Below are 18,017 nucleotides of genomic sequence, written 5' to 3'. Positions count from 1 at the left end.
TGCTAATGTGACCAGTGGAGCTCGTGAGCTTGTGAAACAAGGATTGGGAGAGCCAGGAGAGATGATGACAAGAGAACGTAGATGGGATTGTTTATTGGCGTGTGTGATGCTAGTGTGTAAAAATTTGCATTCTTTTACAAATTGCGGCAAGTTGTAATTTGTTTTTAATTTGATTCGATTTGGCTGTGTGTATGTTTATGTGTCTTATTTGCAGGTTTAATTATTACAATTGCAATCAGAATAAGTGCAGTTCTTTAAGTTGTAATAACATATTTTTGGAATTTCAAATGACTTCTGAAAGATATTCACACAATACTGCAGAACAAAACCTAGACTGAATTGTCCCTGCTCAGTGAAAAACATGTATCTCCAAATTTGAAGATTTTGGAATTTATTAGATAAATTAAATGATTCGTTCTGCCACTTCCTAAAGAACATGCACTATTAAAAAGGTATTGGATTGTCAGAAAAATGCATTGGCATAAAGCTAAAAACAACTTTTTATTAGCTAATGAAAGCAGGAAATACATGGTTTTCATAGGACAGCAATTAAATTGGGGGGTTAAGGGTTGCATGTAATTTGTAATGCAAATCATACATCTGAAAAGAATTGAAAGAAAATAAATTATGGGATACTGCAATAGATGTAGTGTATTTCTTCTATTTTATGACACTAAGGCAATGAACAAGATAAAATTTAAAAGAGCATGTTGAAGCCCTATTTGTGTATGCGATCATGGCGACTTGTTGTTTGAACATTGCGTAAATGTAACTGATGTGAGCATGAAAAGTGTCAAAGTGCCTTAGAAAGGTGTTGGTTGGACCACCAAAAGCTGCCGGAACAGCTACAAGTTTCATGATTTCAACTGGAGGAATGGACACCAATCCTCAAGATATTCCCTCCCTCTGTCTTTTGATGACTGCTCTATAATCACTCATGAGGTGTTCAAGTGGGTTGAGATCTGGTGACTGTGAAGCCCGTAGCATACGACTGACATCAAACCATTAAGTGAACCCCCATTCCCTGTATGGAAGCATCTACATTTGTTGTGTTTTCCCCTCATTTATTCATGTTTTGCTTTTAATTTCAATCTATACAGTATGTGCAGTTCAATGTGGTTCTACTGTGTTTGAGGTCAATAAAAAATAACTGAAATTCTACTTACATCGCTCGATGCGGTCCTCAGGGCTGGAGGAGGTCTCTCGATCAGACAGGAGGCCAGACACGGCAAAGATCTTTTTCCCACTGTCCTCCACTGCTTTCAAGGCGCTGCTGGGCGAGCCTCCAGGGGGGATCTGGCCACCACCAAAGTCATATTCTTTCCCCTCAGCATCAGAGTACCGCAGGTGGGGTGAAGCCTCTGCATCCAGGCAGCCCTTGAGGCGCTTGGCTGGAGTGAAAGCAGACTGATACCCACCTGGTGCCCCATCCCGATCTTCCGGAGGGGAAGCGAAAGGCCTGAAGGCGCCAACCCCGCTGTGATTCAGCATGCTGATTGGCGAGCAGTCTAGGTTAGGTGGGGCAAACTGATGATGGAGGTGGAGGAGGGACGGAGGAAAGTCCCTGTTCGGGAATCCTGGTGGGACAGCACCTTGGCGATGGTACATTGATGCAAAAGTGTATGAACCGTTGTTAAACGGCAAATGGACGTCTTTTTCAACAGAAACTGGGACGCCAAATGGGCGCGGTTGCTGGCAGGGAATGGAAGCATCGCGAGAAGCTTCAGCAGTGGAGGCCAGGACCATGAGTGCTGGTGAGGCCAGGGGATTGGGCAAGTAGGAGGAGCTCTCCATCTTGAAGGCTGCCCTGTGGAGGTCCATGTCTGGACGGAAGGTTGTGAGGATGATTCCTCCTCAGTTAGATTGGAGACAATGTCCAAGACCCTTGGAAAGGGTCTGATGGAGTGAGGGAATTTGGGTTGGAGTAGGCTTTTTAAGGGAAGGAACTTTGAAAAGAGTCCTGAGTAGGGCAGGGCAATTTACTTGGAAAAGCGTGTGAGCTAAAGTTGGTTCAGATTAGCTTGAATTCAGTTCATTTCTCTTTCATCTGTCTCCAGCCAAATTCACTTTAGCTGAGTTCAGTCCAGCTCATTCCTTGCCAGGTAAGTGCCGTTGGGTCTGTTCAGTCCGTCAGACTTTACAGTTTGGACCAGTTCAGTCCTGATGATAAATACAATAAATGTTCAAAGTTAAGTTGTTCTCTCTGGGTAAAAACCGTAAAAGCCTCCCTCTTGGAGAGTTTGTTGGAAGTTTTGCGGAAGCCGAAGGGTCCTGGGAAGGTGGACATCCGTAGGTCCTCAAAGCTGGTTCCTCAACTTCATGTGGTTTCCAAACTGTGGGCATACAAAACATAAGCATTAGATTTCAATTTGGTTTCAGAGTGCTGCAGTTTGGTTTTGGATTTTCAGGTAGTTCCATATCACCAATGTCTTACAAAAAGTAAGAAAAACAACAAAAACCTTGCAACCAAATGTGTTCTTGCACTCAACAGGTTTTTGTGATGCAAGTGGCAAGGACTGACCTGACTGAACTCTACCCTTAAACCTGTTTAGACTTGACATGTGACGGTAAAGATAATTACGCATCTCTTATTTAGATGATTTGCGGTCAGATGAGACGTGCACTAATGACAGAATTTTATTTCACAGATCCCTTGTGGCCTCTGCAGTTTTGGACAGCCCTGAAAAGATCCTATTTGTGCCAACAGAAGAGCTTAAAATCAGCCTTTCTGGTGTCCCTTTCCTGTGTCATTTTCTTAATGTCCTTAATATAAATTCAAATCCTTTTACACACTCTATCATGTTTATCTTAGACCTCCTCATCTATTTCTTAATGATAGGTACTTTAAAAGACAAGAGGCATGCTGCTTTTTCAACAGACAAAGATCAATGTTTTGCCCTCAATCTGATGGGGGAAAGGAGGGGAGCTGAGTGGAAAATTTTTAATAAAGGAGCCGCTGGAAGCCAAGGCTTGAAGTCAAAGCCTTTGGGGACAGTGTTCTTAAGAAGACACTGTTGTTGAAGCCACAAATTCAGAACCTCTAGGGAAAAAGTGTCCTCAAGTTGACACTGTTGATCAAATCCTGTAAATCCATGCCCTTTGACAAAAAGCCAAGAATTATTTCAACCCCCAAACTTCTCTCATGTTCACCTCCCCCCCTTTTCCTCCTGCTCTGTAAAAAAAAAAAAAAAAAAAACTTCTCCAAACTGTTTCCACATCACATCTTTCCATTCCGATCTCTGCAGCCCTCCACGTCTCATCTCTTTCCAAATGTCCCGTCCTTGTCCTCCGTCCTCCTAATCTGTCCCCCTCTTCCCTCCATCCTCATCTCCTCCTCTCATCTCTCTAGCACTATCTCTCTTCCCTCCCTCCCTCATCTCAGATCTTGGTCTAAGCCGCTTATTCCTACCATCTCCTAGGATCTTATTGGACCAGAACCACTTGTCTTGAGATAAGGACACACACACACACGCACACACATCTCCCACTCATACACACACACATACACATCTGATAAGAGGCTATGTGGCTCAATGTTCAGCTCGACACCCGACTCGGTGGGGCGAACACACTCCACATTCTTGCAGGCTATGCTACCCTCTTCCCTATCTCTCTATCTAACCACTTTTAATTCCCCAATTTTTACTATCTGTCCTCCCTTTATTTTTACATCTCTCCTGTCAATCTCTTCTCCTCTCATCCCTCCATCTCTCCCTCCCATCCGTACTCTCCCGCTCTCTTCTCCCTCGGGTGATTCAGATGGGTGATATCATATCAGACCTCTCCATCTGCCATCCACGAGCCAGAGGAAATCTGACTGAGTGAATAAATTAGCCGTACTTGACCTCACGACCCCCCCCGGCATCCGTGGCAACAGACTAGAATCTTTCCTCCCGGGGATTAGATCAGAGCGTGCGATTGGTCGGTCTGAGGAACGCGGAGAGGCAGCCGATGAAACGACAAAATAAGATTTCAGAGATTTTTTATCCCTAAAGGGCAATTTGAAGGTGGCTGGCTTGTTAAGCGTCAAATACATTAAGATTTAAAGTAGGTAAAGATGTGCTTGTCGTACATAAGTGACTGTGGGATTTTGTGCATCATGGATAAGAACATCAGATCAGCGAAATGCAAACAGGTTATCATGAGCAATTTTACCTTTATTAAATCAGATTAAATTTCCATCCAATTTTGTATTATCAAAAAGTGATACTCTAGTTTTTTTTTTATCATAAAGGTCACCGCTGACATCAAAATTCATCAGCGATGCAACTCCAAAAGGTCAAACATGAAGTCGTATGCACATATGTGCATAAACACCCAACAAATACAAACTCACACAGTATCAAGTAGCAGCCCAGGCCGCTCTAGACGAGCTTCAAAGCTGCGTTGACTACCAGCCAACATCAAAGGAGAAACTCCCTGGGAAATGAAAGGAGAAAATCTTTTATAGCTATCAGCTGTCCACAACACTCATTCAAATCAATTTCCAAACCTGATCTCGGCTTTGGCATGCTCCCCCACCTCCCACACAAAGACACACACACACACACACACACACACACACCAACAAACTGCCAAGAGAAAGGAGAGAGGAGAGGGCCCACAGACAGAGAGAGAGATCGGGAGATGTGAGATGTTTTACATTACCGCAAATGTACAGTAGGGCCAGTGTGGAGTGTAGAGAATGTCTTACGCTAACACGCCTCTGGTCTGGACAGATGCCACAGAGTCACATTACACGCCTCTCCTCTTCTCTTCCTCCTCCTCCTCCTCCTCCTCTTCTCACCCTCTCTTCCCTACCTACCGCAATCCATCCCGGAAATAGCACCTTGAAAATTTAGCCATAACAGAACTCCTTTCTTACTCTCTCTCTCTCTCTCTCTCTCTTTTTTCCGTCCATCAGTTTACTCCCTCTCCTTCTCCCCCTCTCTCTCTCTCTCTCTCTCTCTGTCTTTCTCACTTTCTCGCCTGGCGCTGTATATCACATCACGCTTTCTCCTGTATAACCTCTAAAGTAGGAGTGTGTCTGAGGTGTTGATAGGGAGGTAATACACTGATAAGTACCGGGATATTTCAATTTTATTATCATTACCCAGCAGGCCGAGGGGCAGCGAGCTAAGGGCCGCCAACGTGAAGCAGCCAATCCAATAAGAGGACACTGGATATTCCCTTACAGGCCGCAACAGGAGAGGAGGAGGAGGAGGAGAGGAGAGTGAAGAGGAGAGAATTGTATTAATTTTGGATTTGCTTTTGGATCTATGACTTCAAGATATTAGTCTTATAAATTGTAACTATGCACACAATATCACACTGATAGAAGTGTCATAAAGCTGCTAAAAGTCAGTGATTTTTTTTTTTTTTAAACTTATCTCTAAAACAACAATCATAATTCCTGATGACACACACCTATGCATATCATCAATATACACGCGCAATTACATCCAACGAACACGCACACATAACGTCAGTCAGTGCCACTTACAATCCTATTTGCCACCGAGGGATACCACCCACACATTGTCTGACACCGGGTATATGCATTTTATAATAGAAAATGTCACAGGGGAACGTTTACCACGCTGGCATAATTTGATTACAGTGTGCAAGAATGATACAGCTGTCGGCACGATATTAAATACAAACAGCAAGGAGGGCTTTTCATGTCAAATCTGCACTTTAAGTGACAATGTTTTACCAGTCAGGGAAATTGCGGTGTCAACAACAATGTGCTTTAACATCATTCTGAGGAGAAATTTCACTCAAGAAATATGAGCTACTGAGCGGGGGGATGCAGGAGGAGTCATGGATACTATGTGAAATAATTGCTAACTGTGGTCATAAACATTATTGTTGTTCTTTACAATAATCAGAGAGTGTTATTTGCTTCTTGTATGGCTAAGAAACAGAATGTCAAGGGTTGGAGACACTTGAATGGTAGCATTATGGATAAAAAATATCACTTCACACCACCAATAATAAGACTGATGATGGTTTCCAAAATAAAATGCTCATGTAAACTGGAATTAAATGTTTAATCATCTGTACGGTCTTAGTTCTCAATAATATTCCAGTTGGAAAACCATCTAAAAGTAATCCTGACGGACCTCTGTTGTGTAATGTTTGTTTCAGAGGAAAGAAACATAAGCAGCTCTGATTGTCAGGATCAGGAAAATGAAAAGGAAAATGGGATCCAAACAGCTACACTGTTGACAAAGAGCTCCTGACTTATTGAAGCTTTTCTTTTTGTTGACTGGTTGGAATATTTTTTTTTTTTTTTTGCATGGCTGCTTTAAGTGTGTAACCAACATTTTTGCTATAAATTTTTGTTATAAAAATGTCTTGTCAACTGTGACTGGTGTTTGCTTGTGTGTGTGTGTGTGGGTGTGTGTAAGTGTGTGTGTGTGTGTGTGTTTGACTGCTGACACTGTCGGAAAGCAAAGCAGCTGAAGTTTTTTTTTCTCTTCTTCTAATGGAGACAGAGAGAAAAGCAGTCAAAACCGCAAACCTGTATGAATGTGAGTATACGAGGGTGTGCACACACTTCCCGGTCCGTGGGTATATTTAGAGATTGTTGACAAGCGTGAAAGTGCCACTCTTACATTTTATTACAAGACAGGCCGAGCTGTGTCACTCAACTCATCTTTCTGGTGAACACACACACACACACTCACATTCACTCACATATACCAGATTACGTATAGAAAAATCAGAGTTTCAAGCACTTTATTATAGCTTGATGCAACATATAACTAAACTGACCCGTTCCAAATGATCTCAATACATGCTCCTGTAATTGAATATGGTATTTAATAAAAAAGAAATCTGGAGTAGTGTGTGGTAAGAGGAAAAAAAACAAAACTCTCCTGAGAACAAAATGTTCATGTCCAAAAGCACTGAAAACACCAGTTAAAATTTACAGCCTCTAATGTCTACCCTCAGCCTCTGCTGTGCACATACTCTCACTGTTCTTCACCCTAACCCTGAAAATCTTGGCACATCTTCTTTTAGGGGTAATTACAGCACTGTACATTTTAACCATCATAAAAAATCAACCAAATAAAAATTTTATAGGCAACTATCAACCCCTTTGCACTATTAACAGAGGTAGTTATACTAATACAGGTGTCATATCTGGAAGGGGGGGGGGGGGTTGATATCATAAAAAAAAAAAAAAAAAATCAGTGAAAAAAAAAAAAAAACAGCAGCCGTTTTCACAGATGTAACACCTCCAGTCATAGCGGAGCAACATGTCGTTACCGTCCGATGAAAACGACGCGTCTCTGAAATGTCATGACAGGAGAGACAGAGTTGTTGAAGCTTTGTGGTTGCATTTTTTTTGATAATTCAGTGAGTATTAAGAGCTTGTGTGGAAGAATAGTCTGAAGCTATAAAAGAGCATTTCCTCCTTCAGTTTTATCTAAAACCATTACTTTTCTATCATGATCAAAATGCACGTGCATACCAATGCAGCTCAGCAGCATGACATAATAGAACAAGACCCTGCTGAAAACTATGCTGACAGAATCTACAGACTTCTTTAAGATGATAAAAATACAACAATATATAGAAATAAAAAAAGGCAGGCTTTGTTTTCTGGCATTGCTTTAGTCTTTGATATTGGAAAAAAGTACATTTTTCAAAAGACTGCAGAGTAAACCAGACAATTCTGAAGTCTCAATTTCACCAGCTGACAAGAGCCTAAGAAAACACAGCTATTTAAAACCCTGCTGTCAGATATTAAATATTTGCCATCAGGACACACGCATCGAGGGAAACAGAGAAAGTAAACTGTCTGTCTGTACAGTGTGTGTGTGTATGTGTCTGCTTTTTAGCATTAAACAGCATGAGCTGACCTGTAGACAGGTCCACTCTGTATTCCAGACAGACTGCAGTGTTTGTGCTTGTGCCTGAGTAGGTGTGTGTGTGTGTGTGTGTCAGTGTGTGTGTGTTTGCTGATGTCCGAAGCAACAGTCAATACTATTGAAATCTACTCATTCATGTCTGGCCATGAGGCAAAGCTCAAATGTCCTTGTGAATAAGAATCACACCCATTTATCTCTCCCCTTCTCTCTTTCTCTCTTATATTATTCGTCCTTGTCTTTCCTTCAGCTGTAAAACCCTAATTTTGTTTCCAAATGTCTTTCAAATATCCCAATCTCATGTGTCTCTCTTTTTCTTCTTCTTCCTTTCGTCCTCTCCGATATGAAATCTGTAACCAGGTTATTCACTTCAGTCAACAGCTGCCACAGTAAACGGGAGATATATGCATCAACGGTGAAAAAAAAAAAATATTACAGTAAGATTTAATAACAGACACACACACACACACACACAACATCCTGAGTTGGATAATGACACTTGGGCAATATTCAGCTCCCAAAATCAATACGGATTGGACAAGCTGTGCAAAGTGAACATGCCAGCTTTGTGCAGCAGCTCACTGACAACAAGCATATTTTGAGGAATGTGTTACTTAACAAGGAGTACTTTGACTAATTTGTGTTTTTCCAAATGTCTGAATGCAGAAAAAAAAAGAAGAAGAAGAAGGAAGATGTATTTTTATCATCTTTCTGTCCCGGAATCTCTCTCTCTCTCTCTCTCTCTCCTTCTCTGTAACCTCAATGTGACATTCATGCAATACTCCTGCAAAAAAGAAAGAGGATTTACTCCTCAAATAAGCCTTTGTGATTTCTGAGACAGAGTCATGGCCGGCAGACAAAAATCATTTTGGAAGTCTGCCCTGACCTGTGGCAGGGATTTCTATTCATGGCAGCACCAGCAAGGCCCAGTTCAGCGGGGCCAGCTAATTCCTGGTACAGCAGCAAAGGCTAAATGGGAAAAGCACACCATTCCATTGCTCATAGATTACCATCCCCAATGCGTATTTTGGGATCACTGGTAAACCAAATCTTAGCAATTTTTTTTTTCTCTCTTTTGTTTCCCTGAAATGATGTTAAATAAACTTTCCTTTACATATTTGGCTGCTGTAAGGTGCAGCTTATGTCTTGGACAGGCGGTGCACAGAATTGTACTTCATGTCATTTTAGAATATTTTGAACTAAATTAATCTAAAAAAATAACAATTAATAATCATTTTAAGCATGAAATCTTTTTTTTTTTTTTAAATGTCTTCTTTGCTATATGTTACAACTGATATAGAGGCTCTACATAATATTCTCTTTCCTCATAGTTGTCCTTTTCTATACCCATAAACAAGACATACACTCAAAAAACCCTAACATCCTGACAGACGAACCTAAAGTCTCTCTGCTGACCGACAGAGCTCACTATCTGCCGTACAGGAGTGTGACTGAGTGAGTGTGTGTGGCACCAGCCGCCCTCCTATGACTCTTTATTGCTGTGCTGTGCCGGCGTGTACAACAGCAGCCACTAATCTAGCTGGCTGGCAGGCAGACAGGCGGCTGGCTGGCTGGCCGGTTTGTACTACAGGCTGCATGCAAGTGCAAGCCAATTAGCCTAGTTCAAGTTTAACGAGGAAAAACTGTTGCCACGCATGTACGCGGTTTCACTCGCAGATTTCACTCTAATAATAATCTATTTTAGAGTTAGTAATGACGAGAAGAACAGAGGGGAATTTCATTGATGCCTGCAGGGAAATGCTCTGCTCTCCTCTACATGGAGGTCAAAGGTCAGAGTCGGATACAGAGCGGTAGTGGAGCTGGTAGGGATGGAGGAGGATGCTTTCTGACACGGAGGCTTCAACCAGCGACCGAATCTTTACGATAACTTATCCCAAGGCCGCCGAGCATGCAGTGTGAATATCAAACTGCTTGTGTGTGAACATGAGGATGTGTGACGCTGTGTGTTCCTGCAGGTATGTGTGTGTGTGTGTGTGTATGTGTGTGTGTTTATGCATCAGATCAGGCTCCCTGTATCAGTCTCGTCTCCTGCCTGGATGCCCGGCTGGCTGCACAGAGAAAAATGATAAGTAGGCTACACAAATACTGCCTGTCTGCAATCGATGGACGCAAATGCACCAACTGTGTCTTCTGGGGAGGTGTGTGTGTGTGTGTGTGTGTGTGTGTGTGTGTGTGTGTGTGTGTGTGAGGAGGGCGGGGGTGAATATTAGCTTATTTTCCAAGCAGGGAGCTTGTGATCCGGCTCACAGTGTAATTGACGAATGGGGGGGAAACCTGAGAGAGATATGATGTGGCGTTGGAAGGGGGGGCAAAGGTGGGGGTGGAGGGATAGACACAGAGAGAAAGAGACACGGAGCAATATGGAGAGTCGAAAGTATCTGACATCCAACACAACTCCTCTCCCCCCCATTAGGCTAATTCTTTGACTTTCTCTTGTTGCCGATAGCGTCTCCAAGTGATATTTCCCCCTATAACGGCATTACCAGTGCCTGCCTTCTCCAATGCAATCAAACCATTAAACACAGTGCAGTCTCCCCTCCATGGAGTGATTTCCTTCCAATAGAAAATGACTGGACATGAGCTACTCCTCTTTCCTGTCATCAATAAAGGGAATAATTGGGTCTGCATGCATATTTGCAGGATGAGGGCAGGTTTCCAGCACAATTCTCTTTGCTCAGTTTGTTAGAAATAATCATCTCAGCAAATAATAATCCAATGCATTTCCATATATTACAAACATTTTGTAAAATATGACAAGAGGATAGGATGCTTAATATGATTTATTACTGCTTCTCCAGCCAGTTCAGTGGATTAAAATCTCACTCCTTCACGTTTTAATGACTTATTAATCAAACAATAATACTCAAAAACACCTTAAACTGTCTATTTGCCTAAAAACATACAACAATAATGAGCAAAATGCACTATTAATATTATGCACCTGTATAAAAAATGTAAAATAAAAAGTTATGATCGGACTTCAAACGGACAAATCAATCAAAATCGCCTCAAAACACAATTTGTGTTGCGGACAGGCTGCAATTTCCACAGAGGAAAAAAAAAAACATTTGGTTGGTTTGATAAGTGAGACAGCCCTACAATATCCATCCATTTAATGATTGCATCCGGCTCCTCGCACTTAATTATGGTGATTATAACGGCGATAACAAGACAACAATAACACAAAGTTTTAAGATGCAGAGCGCGCCGCGCAGGACGCGATTCCTCTCCGAGGGGCCCGCTCCCGTGTCTGCGTGTTCAAACACTTGTTATTTACCGGCGACGCGTTTATTTCAATTACCGTCTGCATGTCAAATTAGCTCTCGTATAGTGTTTATTAGCACAACAAAATAATAAAACACACACAGAGAAGGAGGAGGAGGAGGAGGAGGAGGAGGAGGAGATGGAGGAATGCGGGAAAAAAGGAGGATAAAGGAGGGGTGAAGAAGTGGAGAAGGAGTTGGTTCTGCTTTTAATAAAGAATGAGGAATTAGTGCATATTGATAGGACTTAATAGACCGAGGGGGGGTCATCAAACTAGTCGCGACTGAGCGATCCATAGTTAATTTACTATCAGTGTCATGTTATGGGAGAGAGAAGAAGAGGGGGGGGGGGGGGGGACGGGGGGGGTGTTAATGCGCGCGTCATGACGCATTAATATTCCCAAATATGAGAAGTAGCGTTCTCAGGTAGGAAAACATTTATATAGATCCGAATAAAGAGGAATTTATAGGAATTTAGTTTTTTCAGACGGTATGTAAAAAGGAAGCAGGTGGGGGGGAGGTGGTGGAGAGAGGTGGTGCAGATAAAAGTTACTGTACATCCGCTTCTTTTTTTAAAAAAAAAAAATCTTCATTACTCTGCTCTTTATTCCCATCTTTCCTCCTCGGTTATGTGGCGGCAAATAAAACAGGATGAGCAACATAAATCAATTATGTTGAAAAAAAAAAAAAAAAACACCTTTGCCTGCTCATAAAAAACATCTTCACCTGATATATATACTTTTCAAGCTGCTTACCACGACTATATTCAGCCACTTAATGATTATCTACGTCGCGGTAAAAGTGGTAGTTAACTGGTTTCCTGATAATGAAGCAGGTGGGAGGATTTTTTTTTTTTTTTTTATTTCGGACGTGGCGCTTCTTCGGATCCAAATTAAAATAAACTTCTCTCTCTGCGGCCATCGATCCAGAGGAGAGGTGTGAAATGGACATTAATTTTAGTTCACACTTCTCGCTGCGCAAAGGAGAGGGGGGGGGGGGGGGGGGGGGGGGGCGAAGGAGATCAATGGCGAGCAATAACAGCTGACTGCTGAGAGGGGGGGGTGGAGGTGGTGGGGGGGGAGTCGGGGGGTGGGGGGGGGTAGAATCGAATACGCTGACAAATAAATCATCTTTTGCTACTTTTCCTCCAACCTCGACACTTTTTTTTTTCTCCTCCTCTCTGCACCCTCTGTATATTCCTTTGGGGACGAAGAAGAGAGAAGAAGATGCGAGGAAGCAACACAATAACAGGCCTGAATTCATTCATCTAAAATAAATACATGGACAGATTTTCTGAGACTTTTGATTTAAAAATAAACGCCATTGAATTCGGTTGAAAGAACAAATATACAGAATTTCTTATGATTACAATTCGTGTTGTGCTTTTCTCATCCAGGAATAATTTCTTTCATGTTTTTGGCTGAAAATGAGCATAATTTGTATCTGTGTAATCCCAAAAGCTCTGAGGCGCAGATGAATTAATACCCTGTATTAACGCATCGTTTGACATAAAAAAAAAAGTTATTTTAAAGTTAAAGCACCCAAAAAGTTACAATCAAAATACGACTATTACAGAAAGACAGAAATAAAATAAGAGCGGGCCTTGATAGCGCTTTTAAACGTGGACGAGAAACGAGCGAGTTGAATTCGAATGAAAGAAGAAGAAGAAGAAGGAAGCGGCGGCCTGTAAATCACTCTGAGGTCTGACAACTGAAGCGGAAAATAATAAAATGATACAAACACGAACAGGGTGGTGCATCACTCACAATGACAGCGTTTTACAATGAAGAGGAAAAAGTCATGGAATCATATGAAACAAATGCAACTTTAATTTTTCTTAATTAAGAATGACGTATATAGAAATCAGGCCTATTTAAATTATAGTTGAAATATATAACTACAGTAGAGAAAAATCTGACTATAATATTTTTTTCTAATCGCACTGAACGTCTCATTAACATGCTTCTAATTAAATATGTAAGAATTAAACTGTAATTTCGAGTTATTTTATAGCCTAAAAACTTTCACCCTGCATTAAAACATTGATTGGAGAAATGTGTGAAATAAAGCTTTACCTTGAATTGTATTAATCAATATTATTAATTAAAAGAAAATAATTTACTGGCAGAAATGTAGAAGAAGAAAGGGTTACGTGTCTTAATGTAGAAATAACACGTATCACGTGAATACAGGATAAAACTACAAGTGTATTATTTTTCTTTTATCAATAATTGTATATCAGGTCAAATAATAAATATGCTACAAAACGAAAACTTTCCCCGCGCCGGAAACAAAGTCGATAATATCATTATATACCATCGATTACATTTGAAAAGAAAATATGTTTTTCAGTAACACCTCTCCTCCTTCCTTATTTCCCACCTTTAAAAGATAATTATTACTTGCTAATGTGTTTGGTTTGAAAATGAAAAGGCTCGGCTGGTCGTTAGAAGTCAGGGCTGGTTGATCTGACAATCAATAAAATCAATTTGAAGAGATTCATCACGGAAATCAGGCTGGGATCAGTGGGTGCGGAGCGAGTTCCTGTTTTTTATGGAACTATAATTCAATCTTCACCGTGCGGTGAGTTCAATGACCCGCCTCGGGCGCACCTTCTCCCCAAAAGTGCGTCTTTACGCGCTATTTATTGCTGGCGCTGAGAGGACTTTTCAACTTGGAAATTACTACTAATGGCTCTTCTGAATTTTTCTCACTAATTTTTATTATTGCCTGTTCTGACTGTTGCCGTAATGCGCCATGATCCGGGCGCGTGCTCGTCTGCTCACTTGTTTGCTGTTTTAAATACGGTAAAGATAAGAAGAGGCGAGTACGACAGCAAAGAAATAACGGTGTGAGCGTAAAATGGTGAAACATTTCCTCGAATATCAGTTGTGAGTCCAGAAACTGAAACTGACAGAAGAAATGAAAATAAAATCAGTTACGTTCACGTTTTTTACAAGTCTCCGCTGTCTGCGCCCGCCGCTCTGGGTAAGAACTTTCACTTATTCAATCTAAAAACTAAGTAAATTTTAAAAGAACATACTGAGAGCCCATATGGAATACGAGGACAGACAAGGAGAGAAAGTAAAAAAAAAGCACACTAACTCTAACGACGTCGGAGCTGTTTGCCAAAAATGATTAAAAAAAAAAAATAAAAACAAATAAGAATGAAGTCCTGTTGAGAGCAATAATCCTTTCTTCCTGATGAGAGTCGCAGTATACAGAAAATGTATATTAAATGTGGATGTTGTATCTGGTAAAACTGATGCAGCAGCAGCGGGGGCTGGCGCTTGAGGGAAGCCGATTTTGGCTCACTGCGTTCGGCCATGAGGTTGGAAGGCCCCCGGGACTTCCTCTGGCTGGGCGCTGCTTATTTAGGGGGAGGATGTAAATTATAGTGGCTCCCTAGTTAACAGGTGTTTCCCAACTGTGTGTAGGCCTGTGTGTATGTGTGTGTGTGTGTTTGCTTGCATGGGTGTTCACGTGCACGCGCATGCTACACAGCCAGTCGCTTTTTCTTTTTGAATTCAAGCCGTCTGTTTCTCTTTGAGAGAAACTGAGAATAATTTGTAGCGCATTTGTGAGGATTTACATACACACAGGCGGTAGGATTTCCTGTAAAAACAACTTTCTCTGTTTTCCACTTATTTGTATTTTTTTCTTTTACCTAATGCTTTGCTAATTTTGTTTTTATTGTGCTTTATTTTAATTGCTACAGTCATATTTAGTTTAATAAAACAGAAGTTCAAAATTCGTTTATGAAGATTAATCCCATTATTACAGCATAGTTGTGGTCCAGGACTCCTTCATAAATTTCTCTCTGTGTTATGTGATTCATTAAAATCAGCCCCATCAGTGGTTTCTGGACCCCAACTTACGGGGCCAATATGCGGCAGTTTCAGCCACATGTCCTCATCATTATGAGCGCTTTAATGCTTCAAAGCAACTGTAACTTTCACTGAAAATCAACGATAGACACATTTAGTAGAGCAGTAACCCCTGCTGCCTTCATATGAAGAACTGAAACTCAAGTTAAACTAATAAATATATTCACAGGAGGCCTGCAGACTAACGGTCGTTATTGAGCATCTACCGGCTGATGATGGGAGCGGGCTTTTAGAAGCTCTACAAAAATAAGAAAGATTTCATTTTATCTAGCTGAAGGTAATTTTTTTTTTTCTTTAACTAGAGGGTTTGATGATAATTTAATGATCTAACTCTGAAAAGATAACCAATCTTCTCAAAAGCAATTGCAAAATCAATATCTAGAGTTATAAAAAAGTTGAAATATTTGTTGGTGGTCGGCGGTGCAGTGGTGTTGTAATGTACTGGCTTAATGTATGGTGATTGATAGTAATGTATGCGTAATGTCAGTGAGACACGCACTCGTTCCGCTATACTGAACAATTTAAGTGTTTTCAAGAAGCCACTTTCTTGTTTGGGAACCTAACTTGAGCACGCACACACATACATGCGCACGCACAAACACACAGGCGCGCGCGCACACACATACACACACACACACACACACACACATACACACATACAAACACCTGGAGAGATATAAACAGAGATAAACGCGCACGCACGCACGCGCACACGCGTAAAAGTCCTTGTCCAAACGGAGACAGACCGTGCCTTGACTTTCTCTTTTATTTCCACGCGTGGAAACGCCGCCGCGCGCAGCGACCAAAGCGCACAATCCCCGAGAAAGTTTACAGAAATGACTCACAATCCGCTTCCTATACAGAAAGAAACAGCGGAACGCGAAAAAGGCGTGGAAGCACAAACTGTAGCCTATACGCTTCAAACCCAACAACAACTACAAAAAGACAAGAGTTACTCACCTCGCCGTGGCAGAATCCGCTTCTTCTGCAGACGACTCCTCGGTTCCCGGCTTCCGTTTTTTTTTTATCCTCACAACAAACCGAAAACTTTTCTGCGGAGTGGGAATATCAGTAGCAGTGGCCCTTCTGGCTCTTGCGCAGCAGCACCGGAGATAACGGGAGGCGCTTCGGGGGAAGCAAAAGTAGTTAACACCTCCCTGTTAGGTTACCAAAGCGCAGCCAGAGAGGAGGACAGAGAGAGCGAGGGAGAGAGAGAGAGGCAGACTTTCCACAGACACAGTGTAAAGTGGGTATCAATAGCGCAATCGCGCGTGCAGCCCCTCCGCTGAAACACCGAGAGGGACGATCAGTAAAGAGGAAAGAGGAGTGAAGCCGGTGAGGGAGCGCAGGATCGCAGAGACGGTGGCAGGCAGTGGTGGTGTGAGGGAGGGGGTGGGTGGGTGGGGGGGGGGGTGGGGTGGGGGTCTCAGTGTTCAACAGCGACGTGTGTGAGGCTGGAGCTGGGCTGCGCGAGCCTGAGCGGAGAGTGTGGGGGTGGATGGGGAGGACGCGGGGAGGTGGGGGAGGTGGGGGAGGGAGGGAGGGAGGGAGGGAGGGAGGGGTGTCCAGGGTCCAGAGCGCTCCGAGGTGCAGTGCTGCCGCGCAGCGCTCGGGTCGCTCAATGACTCAAGGACAGACACACAGACACAGCACCTCTCTATCATTTTCCCGGTTAAAAACAATGATCTTCTACTCATTAATCATTACCTCTCTGTCATTTCAGAGCGACATTTCTTCTCCCAGTATGGTCATCCAATTTGTTGTACACTGTTCCCAAAGTGGGGGTTTTTTCTGCCTTAAAAATCAGGATCAGTCAGTTTTCTCTCCCGTGAGAGATCAGAGAACCAGACAGAGCTGATGTCTTATATTTGAGTCATTGTCTTGCAGGATAATCAACATTTTCATGACAAGTCAACTTTATTGTCGTTTCTGTTTTTGCTTGGTGTTCAAGGAGATGGAGAGTAATTACAAGAACATAAACGAACTGGAGAATTTTTGGGTAATTCCACTTCAGTCTTAAGAGTGTGTTTGTCCGTGTGCATGTGTGGACACTGTTTCTCAACAACCCCCCCCCCCCCCCCCCTCCCTCCACACACCCACCCTTCTGCCTCTCCCCTCTGTCTGCTGTTTCGTTCCCCTGGGTGATTTCCACTGCGCTTTGTGCGCAAAGTGAATGAATTATCCCCCTCCTCTCTCTCTCTCTCTCTCTCTCTCTCTCTGTCGCCCGTTGGACAGACTGCTTGCCATAAAGCCAATGAAGTCCACCTCTCAACAGAAAGAGGTGGACTACGAGACACTCTTATAAAAGGCGCACTAGAGACTGAAGTTGGTGAGACAGAGGGAAGTTCACTAAACCCGCAGCTGTGTGGCGAAGACCCGTCATCGATCCACCAAAACTTCCAAGCCATTAATAAATCAAATACGCACAATCACTTATTACTTATTAATATGCTATTTAAGCGTGTTAAATTCACCAACCCTTTAGCTGACATTGGTCAACAACCGGTTTTGTTAATTTTCATAGGAATGACCCGCCACTACTGATTGTTTCTCTTCATCCAAATTACATTTTTTACTCTTTTGGACCAAATAATAATAACTGTACCCTCCTTCCCATAACCAGTGACAAAGCACTGACAGCTCCATGTATCCACTTACTGTTCTGACCACCACTGTCACAAACTGTCAGGGTTAAATCATTAGAAAATAATGTGGCGCAGATGATTTATGGTACAAAGCCCAAAAAACAAAGTGTAGTTTTGCTCTAAAAAATTGTCCGATTTTGTGGGGGGCTGCTTCTGAAAAAAGGCGGTATAATTTTGAGTATTTGACAATATAAAGTGTATTGAGGGACTGGATGAGAGTGAGAGTGAGAGTGAGAGGGAGAAGAGAAGTCTGGTGTCCCTCGTCTTCCTCTCCACTACACCCCCCTGCTGGTCACATGCGGAACTGACCAGTAGTCCTCAGCTTAAGACCAACTTCTTTAT

At 42.3% G+C, this 18,017-nt stretch overlaps 1 protein-coding gene across 6 annotated transcripts in view; it reads right to left on the bottom strand.

The window, feature by feature from the left end:
- rnf220a (ring finger protein 220a) overlaps positions 1 to 18,017 on the bottom strand; it is a 261,492-nt gene that overhangs the window by 161,330 nt on the left and 82,145 nt on the right. For 4 of the 6 annotated variants that reach the window (XM_044368498.1, XM_044368495.1, XM_044368500.1 and 1 more), the window contains 2 exons: positions 15,991 to 16,155; positions 1,167 to 2,333 (listed from right to left, as the gene is read on the bottom strand). In XM_044368498.1, coding sequence (XP_044224433.1) covers positions 1,167 to 1,821 — 655 coding nt within the window. In that variant the 5' untranslated portion in view covers positions 1,822 to 2,333; positions 15,991 to 16,155. Of the gene's footprint in view, positions 1 to 1,166; positions 2,334 to 4,336; positions 4,423 to 15,990; positions 16,156 to 18,017 lie in introns of those variants that run through there. The other 2 variants (XM_044368497.1, XM_044368496.1) reach the window with 2 other exon arrangements.

Source organism: Thunnus albacares, chromosome 12, assembly GCF_914725855.1.
Source record: "Thunnus albacares chromosome 12, fThuAlb1.1, whole genome shotgun sequence".
Taxonomy (NCBI): Eukaryota; Metazoa; Chordata; class Actinopteri; order Scombriformes; family Scombridae; genus Thunnus; species Thunnus albacares.
This window is presented reverse-complemented; position numbering and strand designations above follow the sequence as displayed.